This window comes from Chiloscyllium plagiosum, unplaced genomic scaffold, assembly GCF_037043375.1.
Source record: "Chiloscyllium plagiosum isolate Xiang-an unplaced genomic scaffold, Cpla_swu_hap1 HiC_scaffold_7, whole genome shotgun sequence".
NCBI classification, from domain to species: Eukaryota; Metazoa; Chordata; class Chondrichthyes; order Orectolobiformes; family Hemiscylliidae; genus Chiloscyllium; species Chiloscyllium plagiosum.
Genome location: NW_028270145.1, coordinates 100,856,888 through 100,883,515, shown reverse-complemented (window position 1 = coordinate 100,883,515; position 26,628 = coordinate 100,856,888). Strand labels below are relative to the sequence as shown.

The window sequence follows — 26,628 nt, the reverse complement described above, 5'->3', positions numbered from 1 at the left end:
GAAAGCACACCAGTCACAACCAGGCATAACTTCTTGTTTTCAAACAGTGCATGGTCAAAGAAAATTACTACGTGTTCAGTAGCTTTGTTAACTGAGTTACCAAACTGCTTCTAATTAAGTGAGTCTTTGTGCATGCCTGTTCTAAATGGATACAGTTTCAGTTGTAGTTGTCTATTAACACAACAAAGAACAGGTGTGAATCAAATTATAAGAGTATAGAAATTGGCACTCGTCAAACCATTTCAGCATAAGGTAAAATGTAAATTAGTTATCCTATTACCAATCTAATCAATCTCATCTCAAATAAACATTGATTCAATCATATGGCTGTATCTCAGTTCATCATTACTTATATACTTACAAGTTAAAGTTGACAAAATCTTGGGCTGAACAGGATTTTGAACAAAATCAGTAGAAAACGCATCTGTTCATAAATTACAGGGCAACCCCTGTATCCGCGGAATTGGTTTCCATGGTTTCAGTTACCCGCGGTTTATCGCGGCCCAAACATATTGTACAAATATTCCAGAACCAGGGACCTGCCAGGAAGGTATGTTTCTCATTTAAGTGGTTTGCACCTACCCATAGTTTTGGGCTTCCACAGTAGGTCTTGAAACATAACTCTCTCCCTCCCCTCGCGGGTACAGGGGTCTACTATCCCTGGAGTTTAAAGCTGCAAGTATTCTAGCTATGCATTTTACACTGATGTGGCTTCCCCATTATTGAAGATGGGGACATATATGGAGCTGCCTCCTCCTCCTGTCATTTGCTAAATAGTCCACCATAATTTACATCTGGATTCAACAGAGCTTAGATTTGAAAAAATAATTGAAGACTCACATAACTCAGTCCATCACTTGCTGTTTGCAATGCAAGTTGCCCTGTATTACAGCTTCATTAGGTGGACAGTTCACTTTTAGGTGTGCCTGGTGCTGATCCTGGTATGACCATCTGCACTCTTCATTGAGTAAGGGTTGCTTTCCTGCCTTGATGGTGATGATCAAATGGATGATACGCCACTTTATTGTTCTCATTTAATTGCTGCCTTCTCTATTTCCAATATCAAGATATGCAAAGAATCTGAATTTCTTTGACCCAATTATAGGCAAACTACCAATAAGCATCGGAAGTACTGATGGTGTGGAAAGACGTCATTTAGCCCATCGAGTCTGTACCAACGCTCCAAAAAACATCCCACCAAGATCCACCAGCCCACCTCCGTAATACTGAATTTACTATGGCTAATCCCCCTGGCCTGCGCACTACAGACAATTTAGCATGGCTAAGCCACCTAACCTGCACTTCTTTGGTCTGTGGGAGGAAACCAGAGCATTGAGCAGAAACCCATACAGACACGGGGAGAATGTGCAAATTGCAGACAGTCACCCAAGGCTGGAATCAAATCCAGGTCCCTGGTGGTGTGAGGCAGCAGTGTTAACCACTGAGCTACCATTCCACGCCAGAATGTTTGATCAAATAAAATAGCCTCACCGTTTTGGAATTTGCTTACATGAATTACAATACAGTTTGCAACAAGCAACCAGGCATGGAGTTTGAGAGCCAGTGTGACACTTGAGACTGTCACAAGGGTACGATTTTCTGCAAAGGTTGGTTTAATTTCAAATAGATTATCTCAGTTGAACGAGTTCTGTTGATTTATTGCATGCGTGGACCCATGTGTTAAGCCCAGTAATGATCGTAACAAAATTGCTTTACTGAAAAGGTTATAGATGTCATATTCTTTTGTTTTCATCTTATTAGTTTAATCGTAAATGTAAGAGATAACTTGTAGATGTAAAATACAAGGAGGAGGACAACTGTTTAAATTTACACTTGACCACTTTGAATCCAGGAGGAGTGTTAACATGACATTGGATGTTCCTTTTTTTTACAAAAGAGTTGTAAAATTTTCACACAAGGAGGTACTTCAAGAAGTTGTAACACAGAACACTTTTACAAAGCACTTTTATAAATATATGTAAGGCTGCAGCAGTCATTTTAAATTCAGCATCATAGCACTTCAGTCACATTATAGAAACAAAAAGAAGGTTTTGATTCTTATAAATTAGTCTGTTGTTGGTTTAAATGTTGCTGATAGTATGTACCAAAGACACACTGAATAATAAAAGGGAAGATTATATGTTCAAATGAAAGGGTTTAATTAGAAAACTACCTACTCAGAATGGACTACTGTGCTCACTATCTCTGGACCATATTATGAACAAACACATCTTTTATAACAATGTCACATTTATTTGTAGGATGTTAGTATTTGGGGAAAGGAACACTTCCCATTTTGGAAACCCAGTACTAGCATCAAGCAGACTCAGTTCAAGTATAAGATCATTCAGTTTAGGATCAGGGTGCTTTTGCTCTGGCACTGTGTAAAGTGGACAGTTCCTGCAAAGGTGAGATTTTCAAGAAGAAATCCTTATACTGTCTACAATGCAGCATCTCTGGTAAGATTGCTAGTCTACTACCAACAGGAACAGAGCAGCTTTGTGTTACACAAACTGTGTTGAGACAAACAAAAAGCAGTATTGTTTAATTCAAACTGTATGGTGGTCCATTTGCTGTGGTCTTACAGACTGCAAGTTGAGCTATGAATGAAATACATGCCAAACAGATCCATGTTTGCCTGAGGCTATTTAGGTCACAATGCACTTTATAAACTTGGTGATCTAAACTTCTTTTGTTTTGCCTGTTCCAAAGTCAATTTATAGGAAATTAGAATCTGTCTCCCTTCATGTCTCTTGTGCTAACCACAGTCCCTGGTGTAACCCTGCACAATTACAAGTGTGTGCAAAAATATTGCAAAACCAACTTAAGCACAGGAGGAAGAAATCAACTGACTCCTCATGGATGGAATGAATGGAACAGATCACTGAATAAAAAAAGATGATTTCTATCAAAGTTGCATTTATTAAGTCAATATTGAAGTTCCACTGATCAGAATCTTTAGTGAATCTGATTTAGTTTGAACTTTTTTCTATATCACTTAACTGCTTCGGTGGACGTGTGCACCATCTTTCCCCAGCCAGCTTTTAAAATAATGCTATTGAAATAAATGGGATATCTGCTTTGGGCCACTTAAAGTAAAAGATTTCACCTTTTAATAGCTGTTTATAAACATTTTTCAAATTCGATAGAATTTGTATATCTATTCTGCTAAACTCATCCACAGTTTACAGAAAACAACAAATTCTGCCCCATCTGATCATGAAAACCAGTCCTATGCCATGTACAGTACTTTGTGCTAACTTTTGGCCATTTTGGCTGCAGAGTCCATTGTTAACTCATTGTACAGTCAGTGAGTCCCAGCTGTTAGTGTTATTAATCTTCTGCTGTAACTGAGGTAATGAGAAGGGCTTGTATCACTGTCAGATGAAATATTCCTTCTTGCCTTCACTAATGGAGTCCTGATAAGTGGCATTGTTCTTCAGTGTGGTGTCAGTATTTTCAGCATATTCCACCCCCTTTGTTTCGTTGGTGCGATACGTGCCTTTGTGCCTGTACAACAGGCGTCCTGTTACAGCAACGATGCAGAGGATGACAAAGATCACGATTGCTATAATACCTGTGGGTGAGAAAAAAGAACTGAGTTTGAATAAGGGAGTGAGGAGTAGATCCTGCAGTGGCAGTATCAAGTTACAATGACTTCCCAGCATTTGCGGTCCTCACTATCTCCACAATGAAAAGTAAAACCAGCAATCAGTCAGGCAATGGGATAAATAATCCCCTGAAATCTCTCTGCATCCTCTTCATTACTACCAACGTTTGTACCATCGGCAAACCTGCAAAAATAACAAATACGAGTTCTGATGAAAAGTCACCAAATTTGAAACATTAACTCTGCTTTCTGTCACATGCTGACAGACCTACTGAGTTTCTACAGCAATTTATGTTTGTCTTTCAGATTTTCAGATTTTCAGCATCTGAAGTTCTTTGTTTTATTGCAAATGTGATTATGGGGCCCACAGTCAAATCATTGTGAACAGTTGTGGCCCAAGCGCCAATTACTTTGGTATCCCATTGGGCACAGACTGCTAACCTGAGAATGACACATTTACTCTGAATCTCTCCTTTCTGTCAGTCAATTAATCCTCAATCAATATTGCCTCCAATTCTATGTGCTTTACTAACCTGTTTACTAATTTGTCTGGGATTTTATCAGAAGCTTTCTTCCTAAATATACTACATTTCTGAGGTCCCCACTATCAACTCTGCTAGTAACATCCTCATAAAACACTATGAAGGTAGTCAAATATGATTAACCTTTCATATATCCTCCTGAGTTTCTCCAGAAATTTCAGTTTGTTTTTCAAATTAATATTTCAACTCCCCCTCCCACTCCATCAAGGACATGCAGGTCCTGGGCCTCCTCCATTGCCACATCCTAACTACCGGCACCTGCAGGAAGAAAGCCTCATCTTCTGCCTCGTGACCCTCCAACCCTATGGCATCAATATGGATTTCACCACTTTCCTCATTTCTCCAACCACCCCACCCCACCTTATCCCAGTTCCAACCATCCAACTTGGCACCGCCCTCATGAACTGTCCTACCTGTCCATCTTCCTTCCCACCTATCCACTCCATCCTCCTCTCTAATCTATCCCGATTACCCCCATCTCCATCTACTTATCACACTTTCAGCTACCTTCCCCCCAGTCCCTCCCTCCTCCCCTTTATCTCACTACCCCTTTGGCTCCCAGCCTCATTCCTAATGAAGCGCTTTTGCCTGAAACATTGATTCTCCTGCTCCTCGGACGCTGCCTGACCTGCTGGGCTTTTCCACACCACACTCTTGACCCTGCACTTATCCATGTTGACTCTGTCCAATTAAACAATCATGTTCCTAAGGATCCAGTAATCATATTCTTTATATGGGCTTCCAGCTACTTATGTCAGACTAACATGTCTATCGTTCCCCATGTTCTTTCTCCTTCCTTTCTTAAGCATTTGCAACCTTCATCTGTGCTGTAGATTTACTAGAATTCTGAAAGGTGATCACCACTGCATTCTTGTAGCTATCACTTTCAACATTCCAGGGTGAAGGTCATCAGGTGAACTGAACCCTCCTCTGACAACTCAGTGCATTCATCCATTTACTATGTGAGAAAAATTGGCCATTTTTACAATTTACAGCCAGATAGTTGGGCAATTCATGGAATCACAGAAACCCTACAGTGCAAAAAGAGGCCATTCAGCCATTCAAGTCCACACTGACCCTCTGAAGAGCATCCAAGTCATACTCAGTCCCTGTTACCCTGCATTTACCAAGGATAATCCACCTAGTCTGCCTAGCCTGGACACTATAGATAATTTAACATGGCTAATCCACCTAACCTCCACATTTTTGGTCTGTTAGAGAAAACCGAACCATTGGCAGAAACCCATGCAAGTAAGGGGAGAACGTTCAAACTCCACACAGACAGTCACACAAGGTTCAAATTGAACCCAAGTTCCTGTGGCTGTGAGGCAGCAATGCTAACCACTGAGCCAACATGCCACCCCACTTGCCAGACTGATGAAATAAATGATTAGTCAATCACCGGTAGCTTGACTTTAATAAGCCAATTGATGCTAAGTCCCAGCACCATGAACCAACTGACCTATGAGCTATTGTAAAGTTAGGTCTACATTCTTGGGATTGAACTGTAGCAGGTCTATTAAAGAGAAATGTATAGAAGGGGTGGTAAGAGAGGACACCTTATTTAACCTTTCTACTCAAGTTCCAGCCCCCCTTGATCTGATGTAACAATGACATAATGTCTTGTAGAAATGCTCAGTGATGTTTCTAAGATAAAATGTATAATTACTCCTGTGGTCCACTTAATCAGCCACTGAGCCACCATCCGATACTTAAGAGTTATCAAATTTCCATGCAATAACCATTTCTGGGTTCCAATCTCAGTTTTTAAATCTTCATCCCTGCTTTTGAATTTTTCACATCTCTTCCCACAACTTTCTTCAGTACAATGACCATCCTGGAGATCTGTGCTTCTCTAATTCTGTCTTCCTCTGCCTACGTGATTTCTATCACTCCATCTTTGGCACTCAGCCTTCAGCAGCCAAGGTCTTAAGGACTGAATTTCTTTCATAAATCTTTTTGTTGTGAAGCCATGAGGAGAAATTTCTTCAAGCAGAGACTAGTGAGCCTTCTGAAATTGCTTCCACAGAAAGTGGTTGAGGCCAAAACATTGAATGATTTCAAGAAGGAGATAGAAATAATTCTAGGGTTAAAGGGACCAACAGGTATGGGAAGAAAGCAGGAACAGGGCACCAAGTAGGAGGATCAGCCATTTATGTACTAAAAGGCTGAGGAGGCTTGAAGGGCTGAATGGCCTACTTCTGTGGCTATTTTCCATGTTGCTATATAGGACTGATGCAAATTGTTCATTGAGGTCAGTGCCCATGTTTTCTGAGTTTGCACAATGATCTCGATGGTATTACTGGGCCCTACTTTTCACCCTAATTACTTTCCTACTCTTTATATGTTTATAACAACCATTTGGGTTTTTCTTTAGTTCGGTTTAGTGCTTTCTCACACACTGCCTTTCCTTTCCTAATTCTGTTTTTAGGTTTCCCCTGCACTTTTAATACTTTTCTAGGGACTCTGGTCTATTGGGTTAACCCTAAAGCTAACTCTAATCCCATTGTATCTGCCATAAACTTCTCTCATTGTCTTAATCCTGACCTTCATACCCCTTAACAAGCAGGGGTGTCCAGTCTTATTGCTGCATTCTTTCACTATTTCCTCTTTGAATGACTCCCACTGATCTGACAATTTTACCTACAAGTAGTTGCTCCTAATCCAATAGGGACAGACTGCATGCCTTCAACGTACCCTCAATCATTATATCGTGCTGATGTTGCTGTGTAAATCACGTAGCTTGTACCCCCTTAATACTTTGCTTCATCATGTGTTTATTTCGCTTCTGAACTCCCAACCACATAAAAGCTTGTTGCAACACCATTCCCCAACTGAGGTGCTGCTTATGTGCATAATCGTCTTGTGGGACCAGAGGGAGAATCCATCCAGACGCACACATCTGGACGCAGTCACCATAAAATAATGACATACACGTGACACAAACAGCAGGTGGTTCTGCTCTCTCAGCTTCAGAGGCCCCAAAGGATAGCGATTAGCGACAAGTAATCGAATTGAAGCATTGTCAGAAATGGAAGAGAGAACAGAAGCAAGAGGCAAATTATCAATTGAAGAGAGAAAGTGATAATAATTATTTAGTGCCCTCTTGAATGCTTCAGTGGGGCCAGCCTCCAACATATTTCCAGGCAATGCAATCCACATCCTAACCACTCACTGAGTGAAAAAAAGATTTCCTCACTTTATTCTTGCTTCCTTTGCAGGTCATTTCAAATAAACAATCTCTTGTTCTTGTTCCTTTCATAAGCAGGAACATTCACTCCTTATCTACCCTGTCAAGCCCAATTATGATTTTGAAAATGTCTGTTAGATCTCCTCTCAGCCTTCCTCTCAGCAAGGAGAATAGTCCTAATTTCTTCAGATCTATCCTCATAACTGAACTTTCTCATTTCTGGTACCATTCTTGTCAGCCTTTTCTGCACTCTCTCCAATCTTTCCTACAACATAACACTCAGATCTGTATAAAATACTCCACTTGAGGTCTAGCAATTGCCTTTTACAAGTTCAACATCATCTCTTTGCTCTTGCACTCTATGCTCCAATTAATAAAGCCAAGGAGACTGTCAACTTTACTCACTGCAGCTCTATGTGTTTTACTGTTATCAATATCTCTGCATGTATACCACTTGGTCCCTTCACCCTTGCACCATTTTACAATTGTACCTGTTATTTTATCTTGTCTTTCAATATATATACTTCCTCCACAGGGCACCACTTCATATTTCTATGCATTAAAACTCATCTGCCATCGATCTGCCCACTCCACCAACTTGTCAATATCCTTCCAAAGTTTATACTGTCCTCCTCACAGTAAACAATTTGTACTTGCAGAATTACATTTTACTTTGCTCAAAATCTGCATGAATTCTTGCAAGATTCGGCAATTCCATTTTTTAGATTAGAATCAGTCTGACATTTTGGCACAGACAGCCTCAGACAGGCAAGCTTACACCTTCAATACATTATCTGGGCTGACATGACACCAATTGTTAAAGTTCACTTGAAAATGTATCTTTTAAAAACAGTTTTACGATTTACATATGAAAGAACTGAAACCAACATGGTCATTCTAAAAGATGAGATTCTTAACAAACAATCCAGGTCTTTTCCAATATGTAATTTCAATTACATCACACTATAATCTTTTGCTATAAATTCTGTGTCTTACAGTTTTATTCTCTACAACCATCTGATGAAGGAGCAGTGCTCTGAAAGCTAGTGCTTCCAAATAAACCCATTGGACAATAATCTGGTATTGTGTGATTTTTGACTAGGATTCAGTAGGTTTGCTATGAAGCTTAAGATCTTACAGTAGTTCATTTCAATTTAGTTGTCTTTTTCTTTTTATTATTGTCATAAAGCTCGTCCCTTTTTTACTCTAAAAGCTGTTCCTTGGCTCAAGGAAGCCCTGTCCTTGACTTTTTTCAGAGGGGCAATAAACCTGGCCGGGCTCTGATCAGTCTGGCTTGGTGCAGAGATGGAAAGGATTTTGAGAATCCTTTGGTTTATAGGTAAACAGATGAGACTTCAGGCCAAAGTGGTCATGTTTTAGAAGTGATGTGTATAATGAAGGCCAGTAGTCAGCTCTCTAGCTGAGCAGTTTAGTTCAGACCTGAATGGTGAGGAGTTCAACAGGGGCTTGCGTGGAAACTCTCTCTCTCTCTTTCTGCCCTTCAATTTCAAGGGGGAGTTTGCTTCTTGGGACTGTTGTGTATATTCAGAACAGCATAATGAAGTCTAGTTTGGATAGACTGAGTTCTATAGGGTTTCTGTATTCTGTTCTTTGGGTTTCATGGTGTAATTTTGTGATTAAATTTTCATCTGCTTTAAAATCTAGTAGTCAACCTAGCTAAGTTACTCCAGGTAATTTTCATTGTACACTTACCGAAACAAATTGCAAAGTTATGGTCTGGGTTTCCTGCTTAAGAATGTTTTGAGTGGTTTGGCCTAGTCCATAACATTACACAAGACTAACTTGGCATATTCCTTGCAATAACTATGCTTCTTAATGACAAAGCAGCATAAATATTGACTGGCAATTAAGGTGGAATTAGCATTCTGAGAACAGTTTAAGTGATCGAAGAAGAGGGCAACATAGTTTGTCATAAAATAGCCTTTTCAATATTTCACATAATTCAAAGTAAACAAAAAAAATCCGATTAAGATATTCTGGTCATTCTTAAACATTTATGGAGATGTACAAATGCATGCCTAATTTTAAAATATGTGGCTCATGCACATTTTCAGAAAGGAAAGGTGTAACATCATTAATACAGTGAAACATGATAAGGCAATTCGCAATCGAGATTTTAGAGGATTTAAGCACTGATGGAGGTTACAGAGATAGAGAGGGCAAGATAATGGAGGGATTTTACAACAACAATCTAAAATTTATAAAATGGGAATGTTATAGTCCAGTAGCCATTTCAAACACTTACCTCCAATGACTGCTGAGTCACCTCTGACTGAATTTTTTAATGGTTGACCCACGTCTATCGTCCCAGAATGATCTGCAATTAAATTTAAAAAGAATCAAAATCAGAATTATCAGCTGATAATGCATTATAATTTATTGATAATTTTTGTATGTTCTGCATCTGTGTGGTATAACTTTTTCTATTCATTCGTGGGATATGGGCATCCAGTGCCAGCAATTATTGCCCATCATATGGTGATGAACTGCTTTCTTGAGCCACTGAAGTGCTTGGTGTGTAAGGATACCCACAGTGCTACTAGGGAGTGCCAGGATCTTGACCCAGTGACAATGAAGGAAATGAAGGATATAGTTCCAAGTCAGGATGGTATGTGTTTCAAAGCAGATGTTGCTGCAGGTGTGATTGGTAAGTATCTGCGGCCCTTATTCTTGAGGTGGTAGAGTTCATGGCTTTGGAAGATGCTTTTGGAGGAAACTTGCTAAGTTATCTCAGTATATTTTGTAGATGATACAAGTGTGTGTGGTTGATGGTGAAGGGTTTAAATGTTGAAAGTGTTAGGTGTTAGGTGCGAACCAAGCAGGATAACTTTCTTTTGAATGGTGTTGAGCTCTTTGAGTGTTGTTAGATCTGCACTAATCCAAGAAAATGGATAATATTCCATCAGACTTCCGACTTGTGCCTTATAAATTGTGGACAGTTCAAAAATTCTAATCCATTTTCATAACACAGTATTTGTATGGATGATCCAGTTCAGTCTCTAGTCAATTGTAACCAAATGTTGATCATTAGGGCCTTCAGTCATGAATATGCCATTGAATATCAATGATCAGGGTCTACTTTGTTGGAGATGTTGTTGCCTGATGTAATTGTTACTTGCTACCTAGCAGCGCAAGCATGAATATTGCTTAGGTCTTACTGCACATGGATGTGGATTGATTCAGTTAAATGCTAATAGCTTTATTGATGCAGTCCTCATCTGTTCATTTTTCACTTGCATTTGAAATGCAGCTTACCTACACATGGATCCAGAAGAGGAAACTGACCACTAAATATGATCAAATCAACTGCCTGTCCCTCACATTATTTCCCAGTAGTTTGTTTCATCAGGCACATCCTGGAAGGTACAAGCCTGATCTTAAATTCCATTAAAATCCTGAACCTTTAAAAAGGAACTGAGCAACCTATACTCTGAAAGCTCATGGCATTTACGCAACAATCTGTGAGCATTTGTCCAATAAAGGAAAATAATGAAAGAGACAGAAGTTGTTCTGGACAAAGATATGTAGATCCTTGGAAATTTTTGCAATGTTACAGGGTGAAATGTCTATTTGTTCCAAAATTTAGAATTCATTGATTAGTTGAAGGAAAGATGCCAATCAATGGAAGTAAAATTTAAATTGGATTTTTTCTTTGGAGGTGGGTGGATGTGGGATGGGGAAGTGGAATTAAGAATTGTGCTTTTCATTGATCCTTTCCAAATCTGGCAGCTGAGTCTCAACCCATATCTTTTTTGGCAATAATCCACTCTCATGAACACCCTCAGAAGAGGAAATCTCTGCCATATTTTGCAACCTTACCTCACAAATTGACACCTTAACTATGCCAGCTGTTAGCATCGTTCTTCACCCAGACTATTATAATTAGAAAAATGCTTGTAAATCTCCAAACTCCTGCTTGATCAATGCTAAATGTTCCCATCAGGTGGATCTTGGCATTTATACAAGGATTATAGACCTGTGATTCCCAAATACCATTTTTAGAAGTTGTGAACACTGCTAATCATTTGTAACACTTGAAGTAGTTCACTAAACATTTAAGAGAGGAGATTAACATATTGTATAATAGCATAAAGTGTTCTGAGTAATTGCAATATCAAGGACTTTATCCATTAACATAAGCTCTCAGGTTTCCATAACAGTTTACTTTGTTAGAACAAAATACTGATGAAATATTACTGTCGACAGGTGATCTTCCATGCATTTTAAGTGAAAACAAGAATCTATTTCAAAGCTTAGTACACTTGTGCATATACAAAAATCTAGCAAATGATGTAGTAAATGTATCACTCAATCCAGACTTTCTAAACTCCCTGCAAAAGATGTTTTGAACAATATGCATAAACTCCTTTGTTTTCTGGAATTGCTTGTTTTTCTCTTTTTCAATACATTCAAGCAGCCCAGTTGCTGAACATAAAAATTTTAGATTAAAATAAAAGATAAATAAATAGATAAAAGATCCAATGTCCTGAAAAGCTGCAAGCATTCGAAAGGTACTCAGGAGTGCAAACAATTGAAATTCAGATAATCAACATTCTACACTATATATGTTTCAGTCCACACCAGGATATGAAATGTTGAAAAGCATTCATCCAAATAAAGCAGTTTGCAACAAAGCTATGGAGGTGTTCATCACTGGCTTCAAGGAAAGGCACAATCAAAGTCAAAACTCATGACAGGATGGGGATTTTAATGTTAATTTGAGTCTGGCACCAAGTGAAATAGATCTTCCAGCCTTTAATGATAGTGAGGTCACAAAGCAGAGTGAATAGCCAATTGCACTGAAGGATTTTCACAGACCAATATGTTGAAAGCATTGATTATCTTTCAGCTTCTAACAGAACATTGCAGAAAGAAAATCAAGATTGAGACACACATATGGAATGAAGAGAGAAGACAAAATATCATAAAGAAATGTAAGATTGTCATTTTGCTTTAAGTGTGCATTTCTTTACCATCATGGAGAAATTTCATATTCCATAAAGAACATGTGTCAAAGCGGCACAAGTAAGCCATTCGGCCCATTGAGTCTCCTCCATCATGCAATGTGATCATAGCCGATCTGATAATCCTAAATATAAAACTGATTTTCAGGGCCAAAGAGATTTTCTTGCAATAATTGTGATTTTAGTATGTTGTTTAAACCCAGTGATATCTCCAGCAACAGGATGTAGTTTTCCAAGTGGTTTTACAACCAGAGAAATTATGAAAAAGCAGAAGTTCTCATGTTCAATGATTTTGATTTGCTTACAAAGTGAATAACACCAACACTACATCCCTTAGAGAAGCACAAATTCACTCCAAACAATTCCTATACTTCTGCATTCACTTCCACGTGTGGACTCCAGACAAGCTATGACAGTCAATGCTGACAGTTTCACCCTCTACTCCTTGTGTTCTCATTAATATATCCAAATTCAATCAAATCAACCATCGTATCCTAAATTCCATGAAGCACTACTGTTGTTTGTTAATCTTTCTTTGTGATTTGACCCTTGAATTCCAGACACTATAGAGAATTGAAAGACAATGCTCATGGTACTGCATCTTCCAGAAGACAACTGCTACATTGGGTAATCAAGGTTGAAACTAGCCTGAGTCTACAACTGGATGATTGGAGAACCCCTCACTATCATAATGTCAGAAGTGGGGATGTCCGATGATTACGCAGTTACCATTCACATCACCTCAGATAGTGAAGTTTATGCGGCACATAGTAAGATCTGGACAACATTCAGTCTTGGGTTTATAAACATCTCAATACATTTGCACCATGTAGGTGCTAGATAGCGACCAGCTCTAACTTCAGTGAGTCTAATCTATCTCTCTTGAATGTTGAACACTATAATTTTTGCTAGAGGCCCACCATTGATACCTGGGAGCTATTATTAATGACAACCTTAACTGGACAACCTGATAAATATTGGGGCTACAAGACCTCGTAGACAACTCTAAACGTCTGACTGCAATGTACAAGGCACTAGTCAGGACCACTCTCCATTTGCCTGAATGAATACAGCTTCAACAATGCTCAACATACTTGATATCATACAGGACAAATCAGTCTATTTAATTGGTGTGCCATCCACTACCTTAAACATACATTACATCCACCACTGATGCACGGTGGCGCAATAGTATATAAGATGCACCTTGAAAACTCACTGAATCTCTTTTGACAGAATCTTCTAAACCTATGCTCATAGAATCATGGAATCCTCAGAGTGCACAGAAAGGCCTTTTGATCCATCAAGTCTGCACTGACCCTCCAGACAGCATACCACCCAGACCTCTACCCGATCCCCATTACCCTACATTTACTGTGGCTAATCCACCTAACCTACACCACGCTGGAAACTATGAACAATTTAGCATAGCCAATCCACCTAACCTGCACACCTCTGGATTGTGGGAGGGATTTGGAACACCTGGGGAAAATCCACACAGACATGGGAAGAACGAACAAACTCCAAACAGACAGCTCCCGAGGCTGGAATCAAGCCCAGATCCTGGCACTGGGAGGTAATAGAAACCAGTGAGTCACCACACTGTCCTCCATCAGCAAGAAGTATAAGGGAACATACATTTGGGAAAACCTCAACTACAGGTTGTTCTTCAAGTTATATCCCATCATGAATTGGAAATACATTCACATTCATTCAGCGTCACTGCGTCAAAGTCCCGTAGTTCCTTCTTAATTCACAGTGGGACTACCTACATGAGATGGACTGCAATAGTTTAAAAAGTAGGTCCACTACCACCTTCTTCAGAGCAGTTAGGGATGGATATCAAATTCTGTCCCCACCAATAATGGCCACATTGATTTAAGTAAGTGAAAAGTTGCATAGATGTTGTATCTCTTAATTATTGCTTATGGTACCAAATTCCACAGTCAAACCATTGGCTGGATAAAGAGCATACTCCTTAATTCCCTGTGGGATTAGCAATGATTATTTATAGTTATGACTATTTATCTAAAAGGAATACACAATGGAAGAGATATAAATTAGTTCTTGACCTTTCCTTCACTGTCAGTTTCTGCAGGTATCAGGATGAAATCTATGTTCCAAAATTGAGAATGCGTCTGCAGACTGACCCACCCAGTCAAAGGAAATAGCTCTATTAGTGGAAATAAAAAATAACTTGGGGTGAGTACAGGAACAGCGAAGATTGTGCATTATGTTTTGGGTCGCTGCCACACCTGGCAGAGGGGGCACAATCCATATCTTTTCGAAAAGCAGTCTCCTCACATGCATCATCAGGTTTTGTCGCCACTAGTTTACATCTCAGATAGGATAATTCTTCACCCAAAGTAGCTTTCTTTTTTGGGAAATTTTCATAAATCTATGAATTCCATTTGGATCAACACTAGATGTTCCACTCAGGTGGATCTTGACACAGGGACGTTGGCTGATGATTCTTAAAGACCATTTTATAACTGTGAACACTTAACCATCTGTAGCGTTTGAAGTAGTTCATCACACATTTAAAGAGAAGAAATTAACAAATTGCATAATGAGCGAGGGTAGTCTGAGTAATCGTAATTTCAAGATCTTTATTGATTCCAATCAGGTACCAGTTTTGCATATTCTGGGTGTAATGTCTCTGTTCCTAATAGGTAGGTGACCTTTCAAACATTACAAATGAAAATAAGAATTCACTTCAGAGCTTGATACATTTGTGAATGAACAGAAATCTCACAAATGATGTAGTCAATATACCAATCAATTTCATGCATTTAGAATCTGTAGAGATGTCAAAACCAGGCCTGTGCATAGTTAACTTCAAAATCAAGTGGCGAGCAACAATGGATGAGAGCCTCTCATCAACCAAAAGTGAATGTGTCTGCTTTTGAATGCTAATAGAGAATGCAGACAATTGAGAGTTTCTACATTCCTGGCAATAGATGCTTTGAACAAAATCTATAGACTCCTTTGTTTCATTTGACTTGATCATTATATCCCTTTTTTTCATAAATTCTGAAAGATCATTTTGTCTTGACTGAAATTAAATATCAGATAGCCCTGAAACATGCAAGCATTCTAGAAGATACTAAGGAGTGCAAGTAATGGAGACTCAATGTTCTATGGCATGTCGTATTCAATCGATCTCATCACTTTTAACCTTGGTTTGCAAGGCAATGACATACATCATGCATCACAGCGAAAGGTACATACAAAAATCTAATCATCAACAGCTGGCAATTTTCCCCTTTCATATTGTTAATGTGAATCTAGTGCTAAGTCAAAGGAATTTCCAACACTCTATGTGTTTATGAAGTAGGGGAGCAGTGAATTGCATTCAACAATTTTCACAGACAGCAAGTGTGTAAGTTGAAAGTCTTGATTATCCTTCACTTTGCAATTTCTTTCATAGAGAACAAAAGAAAGATTTGGACATTATGTGGAGGTGAGTGTTTAATGGTATTGTCATTGAACTAGTAATTCAGAAACTCAGAAAATGTCCAGCAAAACCAATATCATGGCCAACAGAAAAACTTGAATTCAAATAAAGTTTGGAATTAAAATTCTAGTCGAACCATGTCATTGTCATTTGTTGTAAAAATCCATCTGGTTCACTGATGTCCTTTAAGGAAGAAAACTGCTATCCATACCTGGTCTACATGTGATCAAGACCCACAACAATGTGGTTAAGTTCTAACTGACCACTGAAATGGTCTAGAAAGCCACTCAGTTGTATCAATCTACTAAAATGTCTCAGAAAAGGAACAGAATCAACAGAACCAGCTGACATCATCCGAGACATCGGTATTGACAACAGGGGGGAGGTAATTACTTATGGTATTATCACTGGACTGTTAGTCCAGAGACACAGGTAATATTTTGGGGACCCAGGTTTAAATCTCACCATGGCAGATGGTGGAATTTGAATTCAGTAAAATTTGGAAGTAAGAGTCTAATGATGACCATGAATCCAGCGTCGACTGTTGGAAAATCCCATCTTGTTCACTAAGGCCCTTTAGGGAAGGAATTTGCCATCCATACCCAGTCTGGCCTACATGTGACTCCACACCCATAGCAATTGTGGTTGACTCTTAACTGCCCTCTGGGCAATTAGAGATAGGCAACAAATTCTGGCTTGAACAGCAATGCCCTCAACCCATGAATGTATTTTTTAAAAAACTCAGCCCTGTCAACCCTCCAAAGTCCTCCTTATCAAAATAGTGTGACTGTTATCAAAATTGGGAGAGGTGCCTCATAGACTAGTCAAGCAACAGCCTGAAATAGTCATATTTCAAGAATTATACGGGGTTAGGTTTAGGATGTCCCCAGACAATACCCTTAACATTCCTGGATATATTCTATCCCACTGAAGACACAGCCAATAGACGTGGTGGAACAATGGTATCCAGTTGAAAAGGGAATTGCCTGGGAATCCTTAACATTGACTTTAGGCTACATGAGGTATTAGGGCATTAGGGCAAACATGGTTGAGGAAACCCTCTGCTGCCTAGCATGTATCACCTTCACACAGTTGATGAGCCAGTTCTCCTCTGTGATGGACAGCACTTGGAAGGAACACTGAGGACAGGAAGGGTGCAGTGTATTTTCAGGTTTAGGATTCCATCACCAAGAGTGGTTTGACAGCACCATCACTAATCAAGTCCTAAATGGCATAGCCGCAGGAGTGAGTCTTTGCTGGTCGGAGTCATATGTGGCACATAGAAAGGCGGTTGCAGTTGTTGGAGGTCAGTCATTTCAGCTCCAGAATTGGTAAGGCACAGAAGGGTTATGCCCTTAATGTCGACTCTCTTGCTCCTCAGCTGCTTCCTGACCTGCTGTGCTTTTTCCAATGCCTGCTTTATCAACTCTAACTCTGCAGCATCTGTAGTCCTCATTGTCTCCATCTCAGCTCCAAGCTAGCTCCTCAGGAGTTCCTCAGGGTAGGGTCCTAGGCCCAGTTGCTTCCTCAATGACCTTCGATCCATCTTAAGGTCAGAAGTGGAAACGTTCACCAACAATTTTACAATCTTTAGCACCATTCATGAAGCATCCAATTCCAAAGCAGTCCAACAAGACCTGGACAATATCCAGGCTTGGGCTGACAAGAGGCAAGTAACATTCCTGCCACACAAATACCAGGCTATGACCGTCTCCAATAAAAGACAACCTTATTGACATTCAATGGTATTACCAGCAATAAATCCCCACTATCAACATCCTTGGGGTTATCATTGATCAGAAACTCAACTGGAGTCACCACATACATACAGTGGCCACATTAGCAGGTCAGAGGCTAGCAGTACTGTGGTGAGTAACTCACCTTCTAACTCCTCAAAGCTTTTCCACCATCAACAAGGTTCAAGTCAGGACTGGGATGAAATACTCCCCAATTGCCTGGATCGGTGTTGCTCCAACAATATTCAAGAAGCTTGACAACATTCTAGACTAAGCAGCCCACCTGATTGAAACTACATCCACAAGCATCTTGTCCCTCCACCCTCAAACTTAGTAGCAGCAGTGTGTACTGTCTACAAGATGCACTGCAGAAACTCACCAAAGATCCTTGGAAGCACCTTCCAAACCCATAACCACTTCCATAGAAGTGCTAGGCATTGTCCACCTCCAACATGAAAGAATCTAAACCTTCTGACTTTTAACAACAGTACCATCACTGAATCTCACACTCTCAATTCCCTGATTGTTAACTGGCCAGCCTTATAATTATTGTCATTACAAGACATGGTCAGACGCTGGGCGTAACTCATCTCCTAACTTTCCAAAATCAGTTCATCATCTACAAGGCATAAGTGAGAGGTTGTCTGGATGGGTGCAGCTCAGAGAAGATTCAAGTATTTTGGACATAATTTGGAACAAACCAGTCCACTTCAAGAGCACCACCTTAAATATTTATTCTCTTGATCATCGGTACATGGTGACAGTTGTATGTGCTGTAGGCAAGACTCAATGTTGCAACTCAGCAATCTTCGGTTTACAGCAAACCTGTACACCTCACAATCTAAAAGGTCAAAGGCAATAGAGATCTGGAAACACCACTACCTGCAGATTTCTCTTCAAGCCATATTCCATCTTATCTTGGCAATATAATATTATTCTTTTGCTCTCAGTGGATCAAAAACTTTTACCTCGCTCTCCAACATCATTATTTATCTTCTAACACTGGATGGGCCACGGCACATCACGTTTATCACTACCATCTCAAGGGATTTCAGAAAGAGGAAAGAACAGATGACCTTGCCAATGATGTTCATGCAGAGTGAAAAAAAAAGTGCATCTATGCTATTTCTTTCAACAACTTCTGTGGCAGCAGGTTCAACAATTTTATCACTCACTGGGTGCAAACGTGTCTCTTTGATTCCCTTTCAGATTTTATTTACTATTATTGTTTCACTTTTGCTGTTTTACATTTATAACTTTTCTTGCATGTGAAAACAGCTCCATATTTGCCCTACTAAACTGTTAGATAATCATGTCTTCAGAGTATCCATGAAAGTAAGAGTTTGCCCTCAGTTAGTGGTAGCTAGAATTATGCAATTTATAAGATCTTTTTGATCTATATGTTTTCATTTATAAGATCGCTAGATTTTGAAAATGAAGCTATAAACGTAGGATGAAAGTCATGTAGTCCATGACTGTAATAATGAGTATACTCAATTTGATTTGATTTGATTTATTGTTGTCATATGTACCTGAGTACAGTGAAAATTTTTATTTTGCAAGCAGGACAGGCAGATCATAACAAACAAGAACAGATAGATGTTAGAGCATTTAGACAGAGCAAGACATAAAAGGTGGTGGCTGCACAAGAAGTGCATAAAAGCAAGATCAACTTTAGATTTGAAGTTAGATCAGCAGTCTAACAACAACGGGAAGACACTATTCTTGAACATGTTGCTACAAGTGTTCAAGCTTCTGTATCTTCTGTGTGGAAAAGAGTTGCATTAGAAAAGCACAGCAGATCAGGTAGCATCTGAGGACCAGCAGAGTCGATGTTTCGGGGGGGCATAAGCCCTTCATCAGGACATTCCTGAAATGTGGACTCTCCTGCTCCTCGAACTCTGCCTGACCTGCTATGCTTTTCCAGTGCCACACTTTTTGAATCTGATTCTCCAGCATCAGCAGTCCTCACTTTATCCTTCTGTATCTTCTGCCTGATGGAAGAGGTTGGAAGAGAGCATTACTGGGGTGAGAGTGTCTTTGATGATTTTGGCAGCCTTTCTGCAATAAATGGAGTCCATGGATGGGAGGTTGGCTTTTGTGATTGGCTGTGCCCAACTTCCGTGTACACAACCATCCTGGTTGGGTGGTTGAATATTTAGGGATCTAAGGAAAATTTGAGAGGAAAATGCAATGTTTATGCTCAGGACCCAGGTCAGTGATTAGTAGAAGTCCTAGAAAGTTGCTATCATATTAATATGAAAACAACTGTGTTGAAAAATACCACATTATTTCTCCAGTGAAAAACAGTCAGGATCAAGGATAATTAGCTTTGAATCGAAGTTGAAATTTTAATTAATGCGTTCTCTGTTGCTTAGGGAAGAAGGTAAAGGAAACTATTTTGAGATCAGATTACAACCTTTTCTTTAACCCCAATGTTATCACAGATGGGCAGCAGTTGCAATTTTGTCTCTGGAGGTGTTGTAGCCAACTGAGAGGTAGGGGTAAGTGATAGAACCAGCCAAGTCCGCATCTCAAGCTGAGAAAATTCAATCCTACATCCCTGCTGGAGCCAGCTTCGGGAGATGCAAAATCTCCAATATAAAATGGTATATGCTGTGTATGAATTGAAAAGGGCCCGAAAGGATTAATACTCAATTGAGTGCACTAGCACCATCCATTGTGATGACAACAATTGAACATCATCAGAGCAAAGCAGGAGCTGGTCAGAGATAGACCGCAGGCTAGTTTGCATCACTGTGGGTCATAGTCATGTGCTTTATAAATAGTTGCACTAATACAATAAACGTCATACTGCTTACTCAGCATGACTCTTCTAGTTATCTTCATCCACACAACAGGGCTGGAAGGAACTAACACATAAAATAGGAAGCTGGCAGTTAACATGAGGCATGCCCTTTCTGACCCAGATTCGACAATCTGGCCAAACATATCAGACGTCAATAAATTGCAAAAAAAAAGTTTTAATATTTTCCCTTTGTTTCTTTCTAATGCAGGACAATTTGCAAATCAAACAATTTTTTTCCATAACATAACCACGATCTATGAAATGGTTAATTTTGAAGTGATTTTGAGAGTTCCCATGTCATTTGGTATGACAAATAACTTGCAGTAATCACAGTTTTTAATTTTTCTCTAATAGTAAAATGCACACGTTCTTCATATTATTCCCACTAAGCTGGGGAGCATTCCCAAAGATCCCTGTACAGATCTTACATGAGTCATCCCCTTTAAGTTACCTCGCATTCATGTTCACACAAAAATAAATCAAAAGAGTTCAATCAGTTCCCAATGGATTCTGGAGAACAAAACAATTAAGAAACTTTAGTTGCTAACCCTTGATGCTCTTTTGCTGGCACTGTCTTCGGGCACTGTTCTGCTGTGACAGCAGCATTGGGCAGGAGACTTTGATTTGACATCAAAACATCAGATAGAGGTAAATCTAATCACAATTCTATGATCAGTGAGCTTTGCAGAGTTTACAAATTAGCTTGACTAATTCAGGAGTTTACAACAATGAAAGGACTTAGAGTTACCAAAAAGCAATCAGTTGGGGAAGTTAGAACAGAATCTTAAAATTAAAGCTGGGTGATTTAGGATTGAAATGAGGAAACACATTATCCACAAAAAATACAATGAAAATGCAGGACTCTCACCTCCAAATGGTTGCGCATGCTGGTGAACTGAAATCTTCAAAATGAAGGCTTTTTTGATCTTTTGTTCAGTAATGATCATGGAACAAGGCGGAAAAGTGGGGTTGAGGAATAGATCTGCTGTGATTTAATTATTTGAAAAATGGTTTTATAGTGTTGGTTAGGGTATGTTGCTATCTGCAGAATTTTAGCTTCACTGAATGCTTGCAAATGCACATTTTCCAGGAAGGATAACTGCAAGTTATTTAGAACGAGCAATTGGAGGCACTTTTCCTTTTCTTAATATGTTGAATGAACCCTACTTTTTCTTGTTAAAACAAGTTACTGCAGTAAATCTGTGAGATTTCAGCTCGACAGATACAAATGCAGAAAGTCTCCAAATTACGAATGGAGCCTTTAAGATGCCTATACAAGAATTACATGGTTTAGAAACCAACTCCAGATAATTGAATAAAACAAAGAACTGCAGATGCTAGAGTCACAGAGATGTACAGCACAGACACAGAGCCTTCGTCCCAACTCATCCATGCCGACCAGATATCCCAAACCATTCTAATCCCACCTGGCTGCACCTAGCCCATATCCCTCCAAACCCTTCCTATTCATATACCCACCCAGATGCCTTTTAAATGTTGCAATTGTACTAAACTCCACCACTTCCTCTGGCAGCTCATTCCACACACATACCACCCTCTGTGTGAAAAAGCTGTCCCTTAGGTCTCTTTTATATCTTTCCTGTCTCAACCGAAACCTATGCCCTCTAGTTCTGGACTTGCCCATCCCAGGGGAACATGACCTCCCAACTCCTGTACTCAATACTCTGACCAATAAAGGAAAGCATACCAAAAGCCTTCATTACTATCCTATCGACCTGTGACTATATTTTCAAGGAGCTATGAACCTGCACTCCAAGGTCTCTTTGTTCAGCAACACTCCCAGGACCTTACCATTAGGTGTATAAGCCCTACTAAAATTTGCTTTCCCAAAATGCAGCACCTCGCAGTTATCTAAATTAATCTCCATCTGCCACTCCTCGACCCATTGGCCCATCTGATCAAGATCCTGTTGTAATCCGAGGTAACCTTTACTGTCCACTACACCTCCAATTTTGTTGTCATCTGCAAACTTACTAACTCTATCTCTTATGCTCACATCCAAATCATTCATATAAATGATGAAAAGTAGTGGACCCAGCACCGATCCTTTAAGTACTCCACTAGTTACAGACCTCCAGTTTGAAAAACAACCCTCCACCACCACCCTCTGTCTTCTACCTTTTAGCCAGTTCTGTATCCAAATGGCTAGTTCTCCCTGTATTCCATGAGACCTAACCTTGCTAACCAGTCTCCCATGGGGAACCTTGTCAAAAGCCTTATTGAAGTCTATATAGATCATGTTTACTGGTCTGCCCTCATCAATTATCTTTGTTATTTCTTCAAAAAATTTGATCAAGTTCATGAGACATGATTTCCCACGCACAAAGCCATGTTGACTATCCCTAATCAGTCCTTGCCTTTCCAAATACATGCTGAAAATGTGTTGCTGGAAAAGCGCAGCAGGTCAGGCAGCATCCAAGGAACAGGAGAATCGACGTTTCGGGCATAAGCCCTTCCTCAGGAATGAGGAAAGTGTGAATATTTTCACACTTGAATGAGGAATGAGGAATACTTTCCTCATTCCTGAAGAAGGGCTTATGCCCGAAACGTCGATTCTCCTGTTCCTTGGATGCTGCCTGACCTGCTGCGCTTTTCCAGCAACACATTTTCAGCTCTGATCTCCAGCATCTCCAGTCCTCACTTTCTCCTTTCCAAATACATGTACATCCTGTCCCTCAGGATTCCCTCCAACACCTTGCCCATTGATGCCAGGCTCACTGGTCTATAGTTCCCTGGCTTGTCCTTACAATCTTTCTTAAACAGTGGCATCACGTTAGCCAACCTCCAGTCTTCCAGCACCTCACCTGTGACTATTGATGATACAAATATCTCAGCAAGAGGCTCAGCAATCACTTCCCTAGCTTCCCACAGAATTCTAGGGTACACCTGATCAGGTCCTGGTGAATTATCCACTTTTATGTGTTTCAAGACATCCAGCACTTCCTCCCCTGTAATATGGACATTTTTCAAGATGTCATCATCTATTTCCCTACATTCTATATTTTCCATGTCCTTTTCCACAGTAAACACAAATGCAAAATATTCATTTAGTATCTCCCCCACTTTCTGTTGCTCCACACAAAGGCTGCCTTGCTGATCTTTGAGGGGCCCTATTCTCTCCCTAATTACCATTTTGTCCTTGATGTATTTGTAAAAACCCTTTGAATTCTCCATAACTCTATTCGACAAAGCTATCTCATGCCCCGTTTTGCCCTCCTGATTTACCTCTTAGGTATACTCCTACTATCTTTATACTTTTCTGAGGATTCACTCGATCTATCCTGTCTATACCTGACATGTGCTTCCTTCTTTTTCTTAACCAAACCCTTAATTTCTTTAGTCATCCAGCATTCCCTATTCCTACGAGCAGGGTTGGATGGGGTTGGGAGCGGGTGAGGGGGCAGGGTTGGGTGGGGTTGGGACCGGGCAGGGGGGAGTTGTTGGATGGAGTTGAGGGGGCACGCGGGGGGGTAGGATTGGACAGGGTTGGGGGCGGGCGGGGGGTGGGTTTGGACAGGGTTGGGGGCAGAGTAGTATGGGGTTGGTGGACGGCGTTGGATGTGGTTGGGGTGGGCGGGGGCAGGGTTGGATGGGTTTGGGGGGAGCAGGGGGCTGAGTTGGGGTTGGGAGCGAGCAGACACACAGGTGTGTTATGCTGCTGCCTCGTCTCCTGAATGGGGAGCACACTTAACTGACAACTCTGAGCCCCAGAGGAAAGGCATTGAATTGATTAACCGAATAATCAATTATCTGAACAAAATAGTGCCTGCCCATCTTGTTCGGATAATCGGGGTTCATCTGTATTAGGGGATATTTAGTAAAATCTCAATAAGGTGATCATCCCTTTCTTATTTCTCAGTTCTCAGTTCCACCCAAATAACTTGCTGAGATATTTGTATCATCGATAGTCACAGGTGAGGTGCCAGAAGATTGGAGGTTGGCAGACATGGTGCCACTGTTTAAGAAGGGCGGTAAAGACAAGCCAGGAACTATAGACTGATAGGCCTGACCTCGGTGGTGGGCAAGTTGTTGGAGGGAATCCTGAGGGACAGGATGTACATGTATTTGGAATGGCAAGGACTAATTTGGGATAGTCAACATGGCTTTGTCTGTGGGAAATCATATCTCACAAACTTGATTGAGTTTTTGAAGCAGTAACAAAGAAGATCGATGAGGGCAGAGCAGTAGATGTGATCTATATGGACTTCAGTAAGGCGTTCGACAAGGTTCCCCATGGGAGGCTGATTAGCAAGGTTAGATTTCATGGAATACAGGGAGAACTAGCCATTTGGATACAGAACTGGCACAAAGGTAGAAGACAGAGGATGGTGGTGGAGGATTGTTTTTCAGACTGGAGGCCTGTGACCAGTGGAGTGCCACAAGGATCAGTGCTGGTCCCTCTACTTTTTGTCATTTACATAAATGATTTGGATGTGAGCATAAGCGGTACAGTTAGTAAGTTAGCAGATGACACCAAAAGTGGACAACGAAGAGGGTTACCTCAGATTACAACAGGATCTGGACCAAGATGGGCCAATGGGCTGAGAAGTGACAGATGGAGTTTAATTCCGATAAATGCGAGGTGCTGCATTTTGGGAAAGCAAATCTTAGCAGGACTTATACACTTAATGGTAAGTCCTAGGGAGTGTTGCTGAACAAAGAGACCTTGGAGTGCAGGTTCATAGCTCCTTGAAAGTGGAGTCGCAGGTGGAGAGGATAGTGAAGAAGGCATTTGGTATGCTTTCCTTTATTGGTCAGAGTATTGAGTACAGGAGTTGGGAGGTCATGTTGCAGATGTACAGAACATTGGTTAGGCAACTGTTGGAATATTGCGTGCAATTCTGGTCTCCTTCCTATCGGAAAGATGTTGTGAAACTTGAAACGGTTCAGAAAAGATTTACGAGGATGTTGACAGGGTTGGAGAATTTGAGCTACAAGGAGAGGCTGAACAGGCTAGGGCTGTTTTCCCTGGAGTGTCAGAGACTGAGGGGTGACCTTATAGAGGTTTACAAAATTATGAGGGGCATGGATAGGATAAATAGACAAAGTCTTTTCCCTGGCGTCGGGGAGTCCAGAACTAGAGGGCATAGGTTTAGGATGAGAGGGGAGAGATATAAAAGAGACCTAAGGGGCAACTTTTTCACGCAGAGGGTGGTACGTGTATGGAATGAGCTGCCAGAGGAAGTGGTGGAGGCAGGTACAATTGCAACATTTAAAAGGTATTTGGATGGGTATATGAATAGGAAGGGTTTGGAGGGATATGAGCCAGGTGCTGACAGGTGGCACTAGATTGGGTTGGGATATCTGGTTGGCATGGACGGGTTGGACCGAAGGGACTGTTTCCATGCTGTATATCTCTTTGACTCTATAACTTCCCTGGATGTATTTCTGATAATATCCTCCATCAGTATAGCTGTAATGCTATCTCTTATCAAAATGCCAATCTCCCCCTCTCTTGCCTCCCTTTCTGTCCTTCCTATCACATTTGAGATCTGAAGCAAAAACAGAAATTGCTGGAGAAAGTCATCAGCTCTGGCAGCATCTATGGGGAGAATGCACACCTTTCATTTTGTGTTCAGATAATTAAGTGTTTTGTGTGCTTTTTCCTCTATCAATGTTTGTTTTAAGATGTTGCGCACATGAGGTTTGACATCTGATTTCTATGACCTTCAACCCTCCAACACTCTGCTACCATGTGTCATTAGTAAGAGCAAGTCCAATTCTCCAATCACCCCTTTGCTCGCATGGTCAAGCAAGTCTTGATTTTCAAATGCTTTTAAGGCCTTGCTCCTCCCAATCTCTGTAATCTCCTTTAGTTCAAAAGCCCTCTGAGATACCTGTGCTCCTCTAATTCCAACTTCCTAAGCATCTCTGAATTTACTTGCTCCCCCATTGGCCATGCCTTCAGTTACTTTAGGTCTAAGCTGTGGAATACCAACCCTACCTTGCTTTTTTTCACCTTGCTCCAGACTTTTAAGACATTATCTAAAACCTACCTCTTTGGCTAAGCTTGTGGTCATCTGATTAATATTTCTTTATGTAGCGTATTGTCATAACTTGTTTTATAATGCTCCTGTGAAGTTTCTTGGGATGTCTTTTTCTTCAGGAATAATACCCTGAAAGTTAAATGATGCCCAAAGACTTACAATGTGCAGTTCATGATCATGTTTGGCAAGATAATGCAATGGTTTTCCAATGCCTTCTGTGGTTGAAATAACACTTCAGAGGCTGGCATCCTATCACCAATCGTTCTTTACTGAGACATGTATACCCTTTGA

At 40.4% G+C, this 26,628-nt stretch overlaps 1 protein-coding gene across 2 annotated transcripts in view; it reads right to left on the bottom strand.

Annotated features, from left to right (window-relative positions):
- Nucleotides 1-1,747: 1,747 nt before the first annotated feature.
- Nucleotides 1,748-26,628, bottom strand: part of LOC122551779 (contactin-associated protein-like 5) — an 888,067-nt gene continuing 863,186 nt past the window's right edge. For both annotated transcript variants that reach the window (XM_087989329.1, XM_043694242.2), the window contains 2 exons: nt 9,609-9,680; nt 1,748-3,577 (listed from right to left, as the gene is read on the bottom strand). In XM_087989329.1, the coding sequence (XP_087845455.1) occupies nt 3,381-3,577; nt 9,609-9,680 (269 nt within the window). In that variant the 3' untranslated portion in view covers nt 1,748-3,380. The remainder of the gene's footprint in view (nt 3,578-9,608; nt 9,681-26,628) is intronic.